Source organism: Hypanus sabinus, unplaced genomic scaffold, assembly GCF_030144855.1.
Source record: "Hypanus sabinus isolate sHypSab1 unplaced genomic scaffold, sHypSab1.hap1 scaffold_62, whole genome shotgun sequence".
NCBI classification, from domain to species: Eukaryota; Metazoa; Chordata; class Chondrichthyes; order Myliobatiformes; family Dasyatidae; genus Hypanus; species Hypanus sabinus.
In genome coordinates this window covers 198219-216380 of record NW_026781476.1, presented here as the reverse complement: position 1 = coordinate 216380, position 18162 = coordinate 198219, and the positions used below count along the sequence as shown (strand labels likewise).

General features: G+C 47.1%; 1 protein-coding gene across 1 annotated transcript; it reads right to left on the bottom strand.

Annotated features, from left to right (window-relative positions):
• Positions 1–8772: 8772 nt before the first annotated feature.
• On the bottom strand, positions 8773–12332 carry LOC132389646 (zinc finger protein 235-like). The gene has a single exon (XM_059962174.1). The coding sequence runs from the start codon at positions 12154–12156 to the stop codon at positions 11026–11028; it is 1131 nt and encodes a 376-aa protein (XP_059818157.1). The 5' UTR covers positions 12157–12332; the 3' UTR covers positions 8773–11025.
• Between the last annotated feature and the right edge of the window lie 5830 nt (positions 12333–18162).

Below are 18162 nucleotides of genomic sequence, written 5' to 3'. Positions count from 1 at the left end.
TCACACATTCCTTAATTTGCATTTGTCATGATGAAATCAATAAACTGCTGTAACTTCCTGCATTGGTGTCGGACCTGAGTCTCACTAGGGGAGAAAGAGTGACCTGGGGTTACTGCTGCCCCCCGCACTCGGTGAACTGCAATAATGGTTCTGAACTCCTCACACTGGTACAGCAGCGTCTCAGAGACTAGGCGCCCACAGACAGTTAACATCTACTGTAATGTCAGACGTGATTTCACTGAGGTCCCAAGTACGAATGGGATGCGGGATGGAATACCGGCATTCAGCACAGGATGAAGCTCCAACCGCATCGTCCCATCACACGCTCCGGGGGTCAGACACAGAGTGAAGCTCCCTCCACACCGTCCCATCACACCACAGGGAACCACACACACATTGAAACACACACACACACACACACACACACACACACACACACACACAGGGAACCACACACACACACAATGAAGTGGTACAGCTGCGCCTCAGTTCCAGGCTGAAATTGTCCAGTCCCCAGGATCTCTTCAGTCCCCATCCCCATCAAGGCTGACCACCGCTTCCTCGCACCCGAGATACACCCACTCTCCGGACCCCAACCTTAATGAGCACTCTCCTGGCTTTGCAGACAAAATCAACAAAAGAGACTGGAAGCTCATATACGGTATACTATCAGACTTGCGTCCACAACGGTCAGAAATAGCAGAGGGTCAGACACAGAGTGTATGCCCCTCCGCAGGGCCCCATCACGCTCTCCACGGATCAGATAAACAGTGAAGATCCCTCTGCAATGTCGCATCACACAGTCTCTGGGTCAGACGCAGAGTGAAGCTCCCTCCGCATCGTACCATCACACAATCTCTGTGTCAGACAGAGAGTGTGGTTTACTCCACATCGTTCCATCAGAACCCTCCAGGGTCAGACACTGAGTGAAGCTCCTTTTATATCCTCCCATTACATACACCTGGGGGTCAGAAACACAGTAAATCTCCCTCTCCACCATCCCATCACACACTCCCGGGTTCTGAGACAGTGAAGTTCCCTCCGCACCATCCCATCGCACACTACCGGTGTCAGACACAGAGTGAACCTACCTACACCTCGTCCCATTACACACTCCCAGCGTCAGACATTGAGAATCTCTGTCCACACCATGAAATCACCCACTACCGGGGTCAGATACCAAGAGAATTCCCTCCACACTGTATAATAACACAATCGCAGGTCAGACATTGAGAAAATCTCCCTCCAGACTGTCCCATCGCACAATTCCTGTGTCATACACAGAGTGAGGCTCCCTCCACATCACCCATCACACACTCCCGGGGTCAGACACAGAGTGAATCACCCTCCACACCGTCCCATCACACACTCCCGGGGTCAGACACAGAGAGAATCTCCCTCCACACCGTCCTATCTCACACTCCCAGGATCAGACACAGCGAGAATCTCCCTCCACACCGTCCCATCACACACTCCCAGTGTCAGACACAACGTGAATCTCCCTCCACACCGTCCCATCTCACACTCCCAGGGTCAGACACAGAGTGAATCTTGCTCCGCACCGTCCAATCACACACTCCCGGTGTCAGACACAACGTGAATCTCCCTCCACACCGTCCCATCTCACACTCCCGGGGTCAGACACAGCGTGGAGCTGTTCTGAATGAGCTGGGAGAAATCGAGGAAAATCTGCTGTATAAGTTCGTGAGAAACTTTGGAGATGTTTCGAATTGTCTCTTGGACATATAAGTGAGCGGCTGTTTTAGCGTGGAAGCTTCGCTTGGAGTTTTTCTGCCAGTTTGGACTGGGTTCGTTGACGTCTGCTAAATGCCGAGCTCCCAGCTGCAGCTGCTGGCAATTCGCCAGGAGACCGGTTTGCTCCAAACACCGGAGACAAACGCCATTGCTCCCCCACTGACATCGGGACAACGTCCCTCCTCTTTTATCATCGTGATTCTCGTTCGGTGTTGGAGCCGGAGCATCTGTTGAGAAGTCTGGACCTCTCACGGCCTGGAAGTTCTGCAGGACCGACGGAGCCTTTCCTGGCGTTGGAATTTCTGGCGCCGAGCCAGCAAGGTACTGTCGAGTACAAACTTTTCCGGCCAATTACTCAACTCGTTCCAGGACTTTATAACCGGCACATCCGTTTATCTCTAGATTTGGACACAGTGTCAGCATGCAGGGCCGTTCTCCACGGAGTTGCAGGCCTTCGGGGAGTTGGACAAAGGCGGCTGCATCTCCAGCCTCGGACAACGCCTTGCTTTGGTCGGTGAAAGGAGAACGCGAGAGCAATGTATTTTGAATCTAAGAACCGCCCTGCAAAATATATGTGGCGGCTCTGGAGGACTTGTTTGGGAAAGGTGGCATTTTGGCCACAAAGAATGAGTTCGGGAAGGCAGTGTTTTATCTAGAGAATGATGAGTTAGTACATCGGGATCTTAGTTGGGGGGATCACGGTGGAAAACATCCTTTTAAAGATGGAGCTGGTGACATTTCCACGCAGCGAATTGTCTTCGGACACGTTAAGCGTTTAATCCCCAACGAGGTCCTGCTTCCCGCACTAGACAGCTTGGGACAAGTACGGTCAGAGATAACTGACATCAGCCTCAAATTTAAGAGACACACCCTCCGCAACCTAATCTCTTTCCGGCATCAGGTGTTCATGCAGCTGGAAATGGAGGACGACGTTGAGGGCCGGTTTACTGTCCGGCCCGAGGGGGTAGACTATCAGGTGTATTGGAACTCTGAGCGCCCACGGTACCATGCGTGCGGGGTGGTGGGGCACTTTCGGAGGGACTGTCCTAGCACTCGAAAACCCAGGGAGTCCATTTCGGGAACCAGTGCCCCAGCTAACTCTGCCCCTGATCCCATCCCTGTTCCTACACCTGTGCCGGCCCTTGCTCCTGCCCCTGACCCTGTCTCTAACCCTGTCCATCTTTCTACGTCTGTTCCAGTCTCTGCTCCTACCCCTGTGGTTCAGGCGGGTGCTCCTGGGGCTACCTGCAGGAAGTTGGGGCACTTTCGGAGGGACTGTCCTAACACCCGAAACCTTAGGGTGTCCACTTGGGGCACCAGAGCCCCAGCTACCCCTGCCCCGATCCTATTCCTGTGCCTGCACCTGAGCCGACTCCTGCTTCCTGCTCCTATTCCTCCGTCTGTTACAGTCCCTGCCCCTGCCCCGTGGTTCAGGTGGGAGATCTTGAGGCTACGTACAAGGAGGTTCAGGCGAGGGACGGGGAGGAGCTTGTGCTGAGAAAGAAAGCAAAGAAGAAATCCAAACACACTAAGAAGTCGGCCCCCGAGACCGCAGAGCTCCCGCCTATTTGCCCTGAAGTGGAGCGGGAGGCTCTGGAAAGTGCGCAGTTGGAAGCGGAGAGTACCGCGCCATTGGTGAATCCGGCACCTGTGTGCGCCTCAGAAGAGAAGGGTATCTTCCCCCAAGAGGGTAGGGAATGTAGATACGGGGATTTCCCAGGAAAGGGTAGGAATCCAGGTAGAGTTTGTGTCTAACCCTGAATCCCCAGATGTAGCCACTAGTCCTGTGGTAGGTGGTGTGATTGTGCTGAAAGTTAGTGCGAGCCCTGTTTGCACAATCGCGACAGCCCTGAAGCCCTCCACCCAGGACTTAGTAGTAAGCGATTCCCTGGGGGCAAGTGCATTAAACAGTAAGAGCGGAGAGGAGACCAAGCTCTCTCACTCTCATAATCGGGTTGCCGGTGGATCCCTAGGATCTGAGCTGCTGAGACCCAACTCATACCTGCCTCCTGGGGAGGGTGATGTACTCTGCATGCCGACCCCATCAAATAACGACTAGCAGGGAGACCCTGGGGATGATCCCTCCATTGTCGTAACTGTGGATAAGACTGATGCGACGGTGCAGCGGAAAGGTATGAGGGAGGTACCCGCTGCGCAGTGTGGTTTTTAAGTCCAGCCGTCTGTTCGAACACACGGGGATGAAGACGGGGGAATCTATCTGTAGTGAGGCGGTGGAGTGAGACAAAGGACATCCTCACCCCTCCAGAGAAATCCCCATTGATACCTGTGGAGGAAATGACAGAGTTCATTCTCACCTCTGAGTGTGCAAAGCATCGGCCTAAGCTCGCCTCGCTTCGCTGGTCTGGCACGCCGAGGCTGATGAAGTCCCTGCGAGTCATCCTTAGACGGAAGGTGAAGGGGAAGAGGAATGCTGTGTCTGGGAATGTCAGGCGGCAGCTGAAATCCTTTCCGGATGACCTGGTGAGGGACATCAGAGTGGGAATCAGCCTCGCTCCTTCGGGAGACGGTGGGTCACAGGTGAGTGGCGTTGGCACCACTGGGCCCCGGAAAGCAAAGAGAATTCTTGTTTTTTTTTCTCGGGCTAGTGTGGTTGAGGGTGCCTCCGCTCTCACCGGGAAGGGTGCAGGTGCTGAGTCCTAGTAAACTCCTTACATGAAGCTCACTGTAGCTGGTCTAAATTTTAATGGTAGCAGGGGTTCTCTCGGCAGATAAAAGAATCTCTCAGTCCTTTGGGATGGGCGATATACGGTGAGGTTCCTGTAGGGAACCCATACCACCGCGGGGGACGAGTCCGCTTGGCTCCTGCAACGGCAAGGAGGGGTCTACATGAGCCTCCTCAGCTCCAACTCTAGCGGGGTGACGATCCTGTTGGCCTCGACCTTCCAGCCGGAAATGGTTAAAGCTCAGGATGTCGAGCCCGGCCGCCTGCTCCATCTGGCTGTGCGCTTGGAGGGTGAACCTCTGCATTTCATCAACGTGTATGCCCTGAGGGGCGGGCTGATGCAGACGCGCCGATTCCCTATTCCGTCAGCTGTCCACTCTACTGAGCTCCATGGGTCCTGGGAGTGGGGACTTCAAATGTACCTTCGAGGTGGAGAACCTCTGCAGTCTCCAGCGCGACACAGCATCGGCAAAGAAGCTGAAGGAGTTAGTCGGCTCCTTTGACTTGGTGGACGCCTGGCGGGATCTACTTCCTGACTCTGGAGCCTTCTCCAGAAGTGTCTAGAGGGAGAGATTCTCGAATAGATCGCCTCTATGTCTGTCAAGCGTACAGCTCCCTGCGATGGCAACCTGAATGTGGCAAATGCCGTCCTCGAACCATCACCTGGTGTGGATGGAATTTGCCCCTCGGCACTGTGAGGCGTCGTGGCATCAGCGCCGGACTCCGGAGCGAAGGGTCCCGAGTTCAAGGCCAGCCGGCTCTCTTGCACGCTTTCCATCCGTGCTGGGTTGAGCGTCGAGCGGCAACTCGACCTCGTAAAAATAAAGCTGGAGAATGCCGCAGAAACGCCATGAGCAATCACCAGAAAGATCGGTGCAAAAACTTGTCATGACGGCGCCCGATGGCTCCACCAGGAGTTAAGGACATTCTTCCTCATCTACTCTGAGCTGGGATCCAGGCACTGGCGCTGTGAGAACCAGCTGCTGGAGGAAAGTCGACTCCGAGCGTTCTTGGTCGCCTGGACGGAAAGACAGGGTTAATTGTTTTCATGTCGGGAGTACACTGAGACTGAACGGTTTGAGAGAACATTGCCTGACCCAGTGTATCGGAGGGGTCGTGACTGTCACGTGACATCACTGCCCACTGCCCGGTCGGAAGGCACGTCACCTGCCAATCAAGGTTTAACCCCTCCTCGCCCATCGATGCACTGTTACGGACCCGCAGGTTTCGTTCACTGTGGACTGTCACTTTAACAGAGCGCTTCAGTGAGGCAGGACTATGACGTTGTTCACTGACCGACTCGCAGCTTGTTTACCTTTAAAACAAGGACACAGACAGTCACGGTCAGGAGTCGGAAGAAGAGACAGAGAGAGAGGAGCGAACCTGGAAAAGGCAGCAGTTCCAGTTTGTCGATGCTGGGGATTTGGAACTCTGCTACACCCACAAGGGTGGAGTGATCATCGATCCGGAGCACATCGGATGTGTGGCTGTAACTCCGTATAGTCCAAAGGAGTGGATCTGGAAATGTCCTGTGGGGCCACTCGAAGTTACCCCCTGCCTGGGTGAGTGATGTGGTAACTCCTTGAAGACGGCATCCCTGTGACAGATCACTCTGGTGGTAATTCGTGTGTAGCTTTGGAACGGCTCGACGGAGGATCTTCCACCACTGATATTTATTAATTACCACCGTGGAATTCGGCGTGTTTGCCTTCTCTCTACGTTTTACCTCTCGTTATCATCGCTGTGTGTATGTTATTCAGAGCACGTCTGTCTTTCTCTAGTTCTGTACAGTCACATACAGCGTTAACCTTAGAAATAGTTAAGTGTAAGACTTCCATTAAGATATAGCACTTTCCTTCTCACTCTGTTACATGTAATGCTTGGCGAGTGGCGTGGATCCGAGGGGTAGACTGTATTGGAGGGGTCGTGACTTTCACGTGACAAACCTACCCACTACCTGGTCAAGGCACACCACCTGCCAAATACACACCTCACCATTGGCCCCTTTAATTAGCCTTGTACTTGGCCTCGAGCAATCGGCCTTTGTAATCGGCTTCACTCTGCTGGCACGGAGCCTTTGGCCCCTCTGTAGATTACCTGGGCTGGACCCTCCGTCCCTGAGCACTATAAAGGGTGCCGCGTGTGCTTTCCCTTTGCCATCTCCGAGAGACACCCTGCTTCACTCCAGGCTGAGAACCGTGGAACGGCGGTGGAGAAATTGTTAGTGAGCTGTGCATTGAATAGGGTTGGGAGCGTTGATTACTCTCTTTAATAACACAGAGCTGTGCCTGCACAGGGTCAAGGGCTGGCGGATATCGTATAGAATTTTCCTTTGTGTGTTTGCGTGTGTGTGCTGGTGTTATGCGCGTGCACTTTGTTCCCAGGCGATATTCCCACGTTCGTTAGTAATTGTCCGTGTGTGTTTTATTGCCGAACCGACTTTCCCCACGACTGCTGTAAATTGTGCGTGTTGCTTCTGTTGCCGTTTTCCCACGATTGCCTTCTGTAAATAAAATCATTTTCTGTCCAAAGTCCTTGCTTCTGAGACATATCGAATCTGTTTCCCCACTTACAACACTTGCTCAGCCAATTTACATTTTTCTACGTTCATGTAATATGGGTGTTGTTTAATCGGTTTGGCTTGAACAATATCTACATCATGTACTGCAACCGCGGTTTGCTTGGGAACATTGGGAAATAAATCCTTAAAATTCAGAATTAATTCTTTCAGCTGTTGTTGTTGCTTTGGCTGCAGATGAGCCAACCTGTTATCAATGTTTTCCAGAACAACCGAGTTCATTAGCCTAACTGGGACCACGTTTGACTTGTGAAAAGTCTCAGATGAGTCAATTGTTTCATTCTCAGGGTTACCAGATTCATATGTTTTGACAACAACACTCACAGACGGTGCCTGCTTGTCAAAATTAGGCTTTTTCATATTTATATGTACCACCTGTGTTAGTTTACGTCAGTCGGGCGTTTTAATAACATAATTCACATCATTAATTGGAGAGACTATTTCATACGGTCTGTTGAATTTCGCCTGAAGTGGATTTGTCAACATTGGAGATAAGGCAAGCACCTTATCCCCCACCTGGTATTTTCGTTTGCAAGCCCGCCTATCAAACCAACACTTCATCCTGTTTTGAGAAATCTTTAGGTTTTGTCTCAATAGACTACAGGCTTGATGTAGTTTATTTCTGAACTTCAAAACATAGTCTAACAAGTTAACATGTACATCCCCATCAATCCACTGTTCCTTTAACAAGGTCAAAGGTCCCCTCACTCTCTGACCAAATACAAGTTCAAATGGACTAAAGCCCAGTGATCTCTGTACCGACTCTCTTACTGCAAACAAAAACAAATGTATACCTTCATCCCAGTCTTTTCCATTTTCAACATTTTAATATCATAATCATTGTTTTGAGGGTGGAATGAAATTTTTCTAAAGCCCCTTGTGATTCTGGATGGTATGCAGATGATGTAATTTGTTCAGCTCCCAGTTCATAAACTACCTGCTGGAATAATCCAGATGTAAAATCATGTCCTTGATCAGACTGGATTTCTTTACGCAAACCAGAAAATGTAGAAAACTTGGTAAGAGCCTTCGCCACAGTTTTAGCTTTAACATTTCTGAGAGGTATTGCCTCTGGGAATCCGGATGCAGTACACATAATAGTTAGCAGATATTGATGGCCAGCTTTAGTCTTTGGCAATGGGTCAACACAATCCACTATAAATTTTGAAAAGGGTTCACCGAATGCAGGTATAGATCACAGTGGGGCACTGGGGTGACCTAATTAGGTTTACCCACAACTTGACAAGTGTGACAGGTTCTGCAAAAGCTCGTAACATCTTTCCACAGATTAGGCCAGTAGAATTATTTCGTAATCCTGTTTACCGTTTTACTCACTCCAAAATGGCCATCTAAGGGTATACTGTGGGCCAAAGTTAAAATTTCAGCCCTATAAACTTAAGGAACTATAACTTGGTGAACAATTTCCCATTCCTCACTCGCTGGTATAGCAGGTGGCCTCCACTTCCTCATTAACACACCATCCTTGAAGTAACACCCTGCTGGCACTTTCTTAGTCTCATCATCTGAGAGGGCTGTTTCTTTTAAAGCTTCAATCTCAGGGTCTAGGTTCTGTTCTGCTGTAAGCTCTCCCGCATCGGCAGACATTTTAGCCATACTTCGAGTTCCTGTGCAGGAAGGATAAATGTTAAAATCCATCTGTGGCTCGTCAGTGGTTGGGTTAGTTGTCAACTGCACTGCAGGAACAACTTTACAATCTGACAGGTCATTCCCTAACAGCAAACTAACATCTTCCACCAGTAAACTGGAGCATAATCTGATCTTAACAGGTCCTGAAACGAACCCTGACAGTAAAGTTACCTTGTGCAATGGCACGGAAACCATGTCGCCCCGAATGACTTTAATAAGATTTACCTCACCAATGTTAGAATCATCACCAAACTTTAGAACACTGTCTGATATAAGTGACTGAGAAGCCCCAGTAACTCAAAAAATGTTCACTGTTACCGGGGTTGACCCTTCCTTTACTAATACAAACCCATCTGACATAAAATGATCTAATCCCTTCTTAACTCGGTCAGACCTCTCAGACCTTAACTGAGCCTCAATAGAATGTTCAGGACCCTACGGATTTATAGGTGCTTCAACATACTGACCACGGGCATTTGGGACTGCCTCCTTTTCCTTTTTCATCTTCAGGACTGAACAATCAGCCATCACATGTCCAGCTTTCTTACAATAGTAACAAGTAAGACCAGAATATTTCTCCTTCAACTGTTTCCCAGACTCCTGCAAAGTGGCAGCATCCTTTTCTTCTAAATATCTCTTTATGTCATCAGGGACGCACCTTTTGAATTCTTCAATTAAAGCCAACTCTTTCAAGCTGTTAAAATCATCATTCACATTTTTATATGTGCACCAGCGGTCAAAACACACTATCTTCTCATAAGCAAATTCCATAAAAGTCTGGTTCACGGATTTCCTCAAATTTCTAAACTTTTGCCTGTATGATTCTGGGACAAACTCGTAGCTTTGAGCACAGCCTGTTTCACTATGTCATAATCAGCTGCTTCATCAACTGTCAAAGCAGAATAGGCTTGCTGAGCCTTCCCCTTAATTACACTTTGTAAGAGAATAAGCCAAACCCCTTCTGGCCACTTTAAACTCTGAGCAACCTTCTCAAAATGCTGAAAGTATTTATCAATCTCTGCCTCGTCAAATGGAGGGACCAATTTAACTTCCCAACTGGCCTCAAATTTATCACCAGAGAAAAACGCTGGACTCCTTTGCTGCAACCTCTTTATCTTTTCCAGCTCAAACAGCCTCTGTCTTTCTGTTTCCTCCCTCTATTTTTCTGCCTCTTCTCTGTTTTTTTCTGCTTCTCTAGCCTCAAACTGCCTCTGCCTTTCCGCAGCCTCCAGTTTAATTTTTCTCACTTGTACTGGAGCTCAAGCTCACTAGGTTTACTTTCAGGAAACACCTCCAACTCCTCTACTTTAAACACACCCTCAGATACATAATGTTCAGCTATTATCCTCTGCATCTGTGCCCTCCTCATTGTCAATTTCACCTTAGCAAGTTTTAACCTTCTAGCAAGTCTCAACAACTCAATCCTTCTGGCATCCTCTAATGCCTCAGAGGTTGGTCAGCATCCATTGCTGCTGATTTTCCACACACCAATAAATGAAAAGGGATGAAATTGATAATTAATGAATACGCCCCCAAATCTGTTCATATACTGGATGCAGGCCCCAATTTTGTTACGAATCATAACGTTTTAGAAATGAACCAGCAGCAATAGACTATACCTGGAGTCTGTTTTTAATGTTAAAACTATCTTTATTAGAATCTACTTGTAATATAGTAACTTATGCAAGATAAACAAAAGTTAACAATGTTATGTGTATATATGTGTTTAAATAAAACTCCCAAACTATTGAGCTCTGGAGAAACAAGGCTTGGATTCTTGAGATAGCAAAGTATGAAAGTTCAGGTGATGAGAGAGATATTTGTAATCCAGGGTAAATGTTGAGAGAAGGCAATTATGTTGAATTCCACAGGTTCCATGGTGGTAAAACCACACAACAGTCGCTATCGATTTTATTTGTCGTCATTCCAAACCCTCATAAGATTTATCACCGAAAGTGACTTGTCACAAGCGGTATCATCTTCAAGTGAATTACCACACCACACCCAGGGAAGGGTTAACACATCTGTGGTCTTCATAGGACACCACAAATCAGATCCACTCCTATGGATCAAACGCGGTGACAACTACACATACGATGTATGGTGAATCGATAATTAACCCACCCTTGTGGGCATAGGAAAGTTCCAAACAGTGACCCTTGGCCTCTAGTTCCCTGGTTTCGATCCTTCCATTTTTCCTCCTTCGTCTCCGTCTGACTCTGATTGTCTGTGTCCTTGGTTAAAAGGAAACAAGCTGCGAGCAATGTAAACAAGCTGCAAGTCGGACTGATTCACCTTCTTAATCTCTCTCGCTCTCTCTTAAAATGACAGCCCACAGCAAACGAAACCCGGGGATTCATAACTATGGCCACTCCCCATTGTGAATTGACTGGTGAGCCAGTAGTTGGGACGACTGAGTGAATCCTTTCCCACAGACTGAGCAAGTGAACGGCTTCTCCCCAGTGTGAACTTGCTGATGTCTCTGTAGGTTGGATGATCCAGCGAATCTCTTCCCACATTTTGAGCAGGCGAACGGCCGTTCCCCTGTGTGAACTCGCTGGTGTTTCAGTAGTTGGAATGACAGAGTGAATTGTTTCCCACAGACTGAGCAAGTGAATGGCTTCTCCCCAGTGTGAATTTGCTGGTGTGCCTGTAGGGTGGAAGATTGAGTGAATCTCTTCCCACATTCTGAGCATTTGAATGGCTTCTCCCCAGTGTGAACTCGCTGATGTCTCTGCAGGTGGGATGACTGAGTGAATCCCTTCCCACATTCTGAGCAGGTGAACGGCTTCTCCCTAGTGTGAACTCGCTGATGTACCAGTAGGCAGGATGAATCCGTGAATCCCTTCCCACATTCTGAGCAGGTGAACGACTTCTCCCCAGTGTGAACTCGCTGATGTTTCTGCCGGGTGGATGAATCAGTGAATCCCTTTCCACAGACTGAGCAGATGAATGGCTTCTCCCCAGTGTGAACTCGCTGATGAACCTTCAGATGGGATGACTGAGTGAATCCCTTCCCACATTCTGAGCAGGTGAAGGGCCTCTCCCCTGTGTGAACTCGCTGATGACTCAGTAGGCTGGATGACTGAGTAAATCCCTTCCCACATTCTGAGCAGGTGAATGGCCTCTCCCCAGTGTGAACTGGCTGATGATTCTGTAGGTTGCATAAGTGAGTGAAGCTCTTCCCACAGTCTGAGCAGGTGAACGGCTTCTCCCCAGTGTGAACTCGCTGGTGTCTCTGCAGGTGGGATGACTGAGTGAATCCCTTCCCACATTCTGAGCAGGTGAATGGCTTCTCCCCAGTGTGAACTCGCTGATGATTCTGTAGGTTGGATAACTCAGAGAATCTCTTCCCACATTCTGAGCAGGTGAATGGCTTCTCCCCAGTGTGAACTCGCTGATGACTCAGCAGGTGGGATGATTTAATGAATCTCTTCCCACAGACTGAGCAAGTGAATGGCCGCTCCCTGATGTGAACTCCCTGGTGAGCCATTAAGACTGAGTGAATCCTTTCCCAGAAATTCAGCAGATGACCAGCTTCTGCCTGGTGTGAACTGACTGGTGTGTCCACAGGTGGGAAAACTGAGTGAATCCTTTCTCACCCACAGAACAGGTGAATGCCCTTGCCCAGTGTGAACTTGCTAATGTACCTTCAGTTGAAATGACCGAATGAATCCATTCCCACTGTCTGAGAAGGTGAATGGCCTTTCTCCTGTGTAAAATGACGGACATGCCAGTTGGTCAGTTAACCGAGTGAATCTGTCCCCACTTTCTGAGCATGAAGAATGGTCAATTGAATCCCTTGCTCCACTTCTTAAATATCTAGACAGAGACAGCAAAACTGGCATGTCATGTTTGAGCTTCCTGGAGACAAATTCCTTCTTGTATTTAACCTGTAAAAAGATTTGCAAAATCCATCAATGGGTGTAGGACAACATTTCAGATGAGATTACTTGAGTTGCCAAGGTTTGATCTGGTATCACACTGTTACAGTGAGGTTCAAAACAAGCTGGACAGAGATATCATCTCCTGACTGGGCAGAGTGCTGGTATCTGGAATGACCATCAATTCTCTGATGCTCTTCCTGTCTCTATAAGAATGGGGCTTTTGGCCATCTCCAATTTGAACCCTCGCTCAGTTTGACTCTCTCCATTGGTATTATTACCTCCTCCTGCTGAGCTGCATGGGTGCCTGGCCCCACAGTAACTGAAACAGTCTCTCACATATAGTCTTTCTTGACGTGCAACTGTGATTTTCTTTTATGTATTATTAACTTAACATGCCACAGTTTTAACACCATATAAAAAATTCCTGCTGAGATGAATGGTTGGTCCGCACATCTGTTAAAAAGGATTTAGAGTGAATTTTTGTATTATTTCAGGTTTTTGTCACAGTCATTGAAAATTACAACACAGAAACAGGCACTTTGGGCCATCTAGTTTATGCCGAACTATTTAAATTGCCCACTCCCATACCCTTACCATCCAGGTACCTACACAAACCTCTTAAATGTTGAAATGGATCTCGCATGCACCAGTCGTGCTGGCTGCTCATTCCACACCCAGATGACTGTCTATGTGAAGAAGTTTCCCCTCATGTTCCACATAACATTTCACCTTTCACCCTTAACCCTTGGCCTCTGGTTGTAGTCCCACCCAATCTCAGTGGAGAAAGCCAGCTTGCATTTACACTATCTATGCTCTCTATCACAATCAAATCTCACCTCAATCTTCTACATTCCAAGGAATAAAGTCTGGACCTGTTCAATCTTTCCTTATAACCCAAGTCCTCCAGACCTGGCAACTTTATTGTGAATTTTCTCTGAACTCTCTGAACCTCTTTTACAGCTTTCCTGTAGGCAGGTGACCAAAACTACACACAATACTCTAAATTAGGCCTCAACAATGTCTTCTACAAGTGAACATAAAATCCATCTATTGTTGTCAGTACTTTGGTTCATGAAGGCCATTGGGCTGAAATCTTTTTTTCTGTCTCTATCTGACTGTGATACAAATTTCAGTTAATTAAGGACCTGTACTCCCAGGTCCCTTTCTTCTACAACACTCCTCCGTGCCCAACCAGTAACTGTGAAAGACCTCCCTTGGTAGGTCATACCAAAGTGCAATAACTCACACTGGTCTGCATTAAATTCCATTTTCCCTTTTTCAAACCATTTTCCCAGCTGGTCCAGATCACACTGCAAGCCATGATAGTCTTCCTCACTGTCCACTACACCACCAATCTTGGGTGTCATCCACAAATCTGATGATCCAGTTAACCACACTATCATCCAGATTACTGATATAGATGACAAACAACATCAGATCCAGCACTGATCCCTGTGGCAACCACTAGTCGCAGGTTCCAGTCAGAGAGGCAACCATCTGCTACCACACTCTGGCTTCTCCCAAAGATGGTGTCTCATCCAATTTACTGTCTCATCTTGAACGCTGAGTGACCGAACCTTCTTGACAAACCTCCCATATGAGACTTTGTCAAGTGCCTTGCTAAAGTCCATGTGGACAACATCTGCTGCTTTGCCTTCATCCATTTCCCTGATAACTTCCTCGAGAGACTCTATAAGATTGGTTAGACATGACCTACCATGCACGCTGTTTATCCTTAATCAGTCCACATCGATCCAAATACTTATATATCGGGTTCCTGCACATAACATTCCAAGACCTTTCCCACTACTGATGTCAAGCTCACCAATGTGCAATTTCTCAGTTTATTTTTAGAGCCTTCCTTGAATAGCAGAACAATATTGGCTGTCCTCCGATCCTCCAGTACCTCACCTGCCACTTAAGATTATTTAAATATCTGTCCTTGTGCCCGTACAGTTTTGGCACTTGTCCTCCGCAGGATCCTAGGGAACAACTTGTCAGGCCCTGGGGATTGATCCACACTAATTTACCTGAAGACAGCAAACCCCTCCACCTCTGTAATCTGTACAGGGTCCATGAAGTTGATGCTGCTTTGCCTCACTTCTACAGACTCTGTGTCCATCTCCTGAGTCAATACGGATGCAAAATAAATCTCCCACATCTATTTTGTCTCCTCATATGGATTATCATTCTGATCCTGCAGACGATTAATTTTTTTTCCCTTGCAATCTTTTTGCTACTAACATATCTGCAGAATCCCTAAGGATTCTCCTTCACCTTGTCTGCTGGGGCAACCTGATGCCTTCTTTTATTTCTTTCATAAGTGTTCACTTGAATTTCCTGTATTTCATAAGTACTCCATTTGTTCCTATCTGCCTGTACCTCCTTTTTATCGATCTGGGAGCAGAAAGCCAAAGGGCTGATAGAGCTGCATGCTGGGAGGTGAGGATAAGGATGGTTAAACCAAAGTTGGAATGGGAGCCTGAATAACAGAACAGGTAGTGGAGAGGTTGTGGAGACAGATGTTGTTCAGTCCTCAAAGACAGGAATGAAAAAGTTGAGCATGGTGCGGTGAATATGCTGAGCCCTGTATATTTCAATACAAGGAGCAGCATAGGAAAGGTGGATGTGTTCAGGACATGGATCCACACCTGGAATCAACACTAGGATCTGGCAACTGTGGATTGGGACAGGCTGCTTTATGGCAAAGGTGTGCTTGGTAAATGGGAGTCCTTCAAAGCGAAATTTTGAAAGTACAAAGCGGGTATCTCCTTGCCAGAATAAAAGGTAAAGATAGAAAATGTAGGGAACTTTGGTTTGCAAGAGATATTGAGACCCTGGTGAAGCACAAAATGGAATTGCATAACAGGGATCAACAGGCAGTTTCTTATGGAGTATAAGAAATGCAAGAGAACACATAAGAGATAAATCAGGATGGCTAAAAGAAGGCATGAGGTTGCTGTCACAGAAAAGATGAAGGATAATCCTCAGCGATTCTAGAGATAGATTAAGAGCAAAAGCATTGCAAGGCACAAAGTTGGTCCTCTGGAAGACCGGAATGGCAATCCACGTGTGGAACCAAAGCAGATGGGGGAGATCTTAAATAATTTTTCATCTCTATTTATTAGGAGATGGACAAAGATTCTATGGGAATGTGGAAAAGCCGCATTAAAATCATGGATCCTGCACAGGTTAAAGAAGAGAAGTTAATTGGTTGTTCAACATAGAAATCTACAGCATATTCCAGGCCATTCAGCCTAAGATGTTGTGACAGCCATGTAACTTTCTCTAGAATCTGCCTAGAATTCCCCTCTAGTGTTCTGTGCTATAAGAAATAAATCAGGATGGCTAAAAGAAGATGCCGAGCGCATCATTGGAGCCTCCCTGCCCTCTATTGTGGACCTGTACTCTTCCAGGTTGAAGAAGAGGGCGGGGAACATCATAAAGGACTCCTTCCATCCTGCGCAGGGACTGTTTGAACTGCTTCCGTCTGGAAGGCACCTCAGATCCCTCCGGACTAAGACTAATAAGCACTGGAGAAGTTTTTTCCTTACTGCGGTCACTTTGCTGAACAGTTGACTGCCAGTTAACTGTCGGCTAACTATTACTTGGATTGCACTACCTGTATGTATAATCTATATTTTCATTTATATTTATCATTATTATTGTTATGAGCAGAGAGGCAACATCTGCTGGAAGTAAATTCCTTGTATGTGTACAGGTACTTGGCGATTAAAGTCCGATTCTGATTCTGAGGTTGCCCTCACAGAAAAGATGAAGGATAATCCTCAGGGATTCTACTGATAGATTAAGAGCAAAAGTATTGCAAGGGAGAAAGTTGGTCCTCTGGAAGACCAACGTGGCAATCCATGTTTGGAAACAAAGCAGAGAGGGAGATCCTCATTTTCTTTCATCTCTGTTTCCTCAGCAAATGGGATACAAAGTCAATGGAAGTGTGGAAAAGCAGCATTAACATCGTGGACCCCGTACACACTAAAGCAGAGGAGGTGGTTCCCATCCTGAGGCAGATTAGGGTGGATAAATCTCCAGGGTATGGCCAGGTGCTCCCTCAGACCCTGTGGGAGGCAAGAGCAGAAATTGTAGGGGCCCCAGCAGAGATAATTAAGTCATCTTTAGTGATGGGGGTGGTAATAGAGGATCGGCGAATAACCAAAGTTGCTTTGCTCCTTCACATAGGACAGAGATATCTAGAGCACATTACAGGCTCTTTGGCCCACAGTCCTGTGCCGACCATTTAACCTACACTAGAAACTGCCTAGAATTTCCCTAGTGCACAGCCCTCTATTTTTCTATGCTCCATGTACCTATCCAAGAGGTTGTTAAAAGACCCCATTGTATCTGCTTTGTCAACCACTGCTGGCTTACATTCCACGCACCGACCACTATCTGTGTAAAAAAAAAAACCTTACCCCTGACATTGCCTCGGTATCTATTTCCAAGCACCTTAAAACTATGCCCCCCTCGTGTTAACCATTTCAGCCCTGGGAAAAAAAACCTCTGGTTATCCACACGATCAATGCCCCTCATCATCATATGCACCTAAAAAAGGCTCCAAACATACACAAAGAAATTAAACATTGGACGGACGACTTGTTAGAAGTATAGAATACCATGAGAGTATAGATAGGGCAAATGCAAGCAAGAGCTGAGTGATCAATATATCCCAAAGAAGTGAAAACATTGAGGACACAACAGTGGCTGGAATGAGAAGCCAGAGCCAACATAAAAGTCAAACAGAGGGCAAACAAAAGAGCAAAAACTATTCAGAAGCTTTTAGAACCTAACAGAAGATGACAACAAAAAAGTCAGATGAGCTCAGTGTGTGGAATTGTGATTTGTAGTCATTAATGGATCTCAGTAGCACCCAACAGTCTGAGGCTTTTAGAGGAACAAAATATCCGGGGCTTCAATTTCTCTTGAAAATCAAGGTTCCCTGGACCAGTTACCTTTCAACTTTTACTTTGGCAGGCACATGCAAGCTCTATATCCTCAAAATTTCACTTCTGAAGGCCTCCCACTTGCAAATACTCCGTTGCCAGGAAACAGCCTGTCCCAAACCACACTTGTCAGATCCTTTCTGATACCATCAAAATTGACCGTTCTCCAATTTAGAATCTCAACCCGTGGTCCAGACCTCTCTTTTTCCATCTTTACTTTGAATCTCATGGTATGATGTTTACTAAATTCTGTCAGCAGCCCTGGATCATTTCCTAACAGCTTATTGCACACTTCTACGTCGGGAATTCTACGTACTAAGGGCACATTTGACAAACTTTACTTCATCTAGTCCTTTTACAGTATGGGAGTCCCAGTCAATATATGGAAAGTTAAAATCACTTACTGAATTATCCTTTGTTCCTTGGCATGGTCTGTGATCTCTCTACAAATTTGTTCCTCTAAATTCCTCAGACAGTTGGGTGTAAACAAGTCCCAATAATGGCTACAATATCACAATTCCCTGTCCTGAGCTCATCTGGCTTTCCTACGAGGCTTCTTGCATTGTGACATACACAGCTCAGCACATTCATCGCACCATGCTCAACCATTTGATTGCTGACTCTGCCAGCAATTATTCTGACTGGTGTCAAGAA

Coding starts and splice junctions, on each gene's coding strand:
- LOC132389646 (XM_059962174.1), bottom strand. CDS start 12,156: ATGGCTCACCAGGGAGTTCACATCAGGGAGCGGCCATTCACTTGCTCA.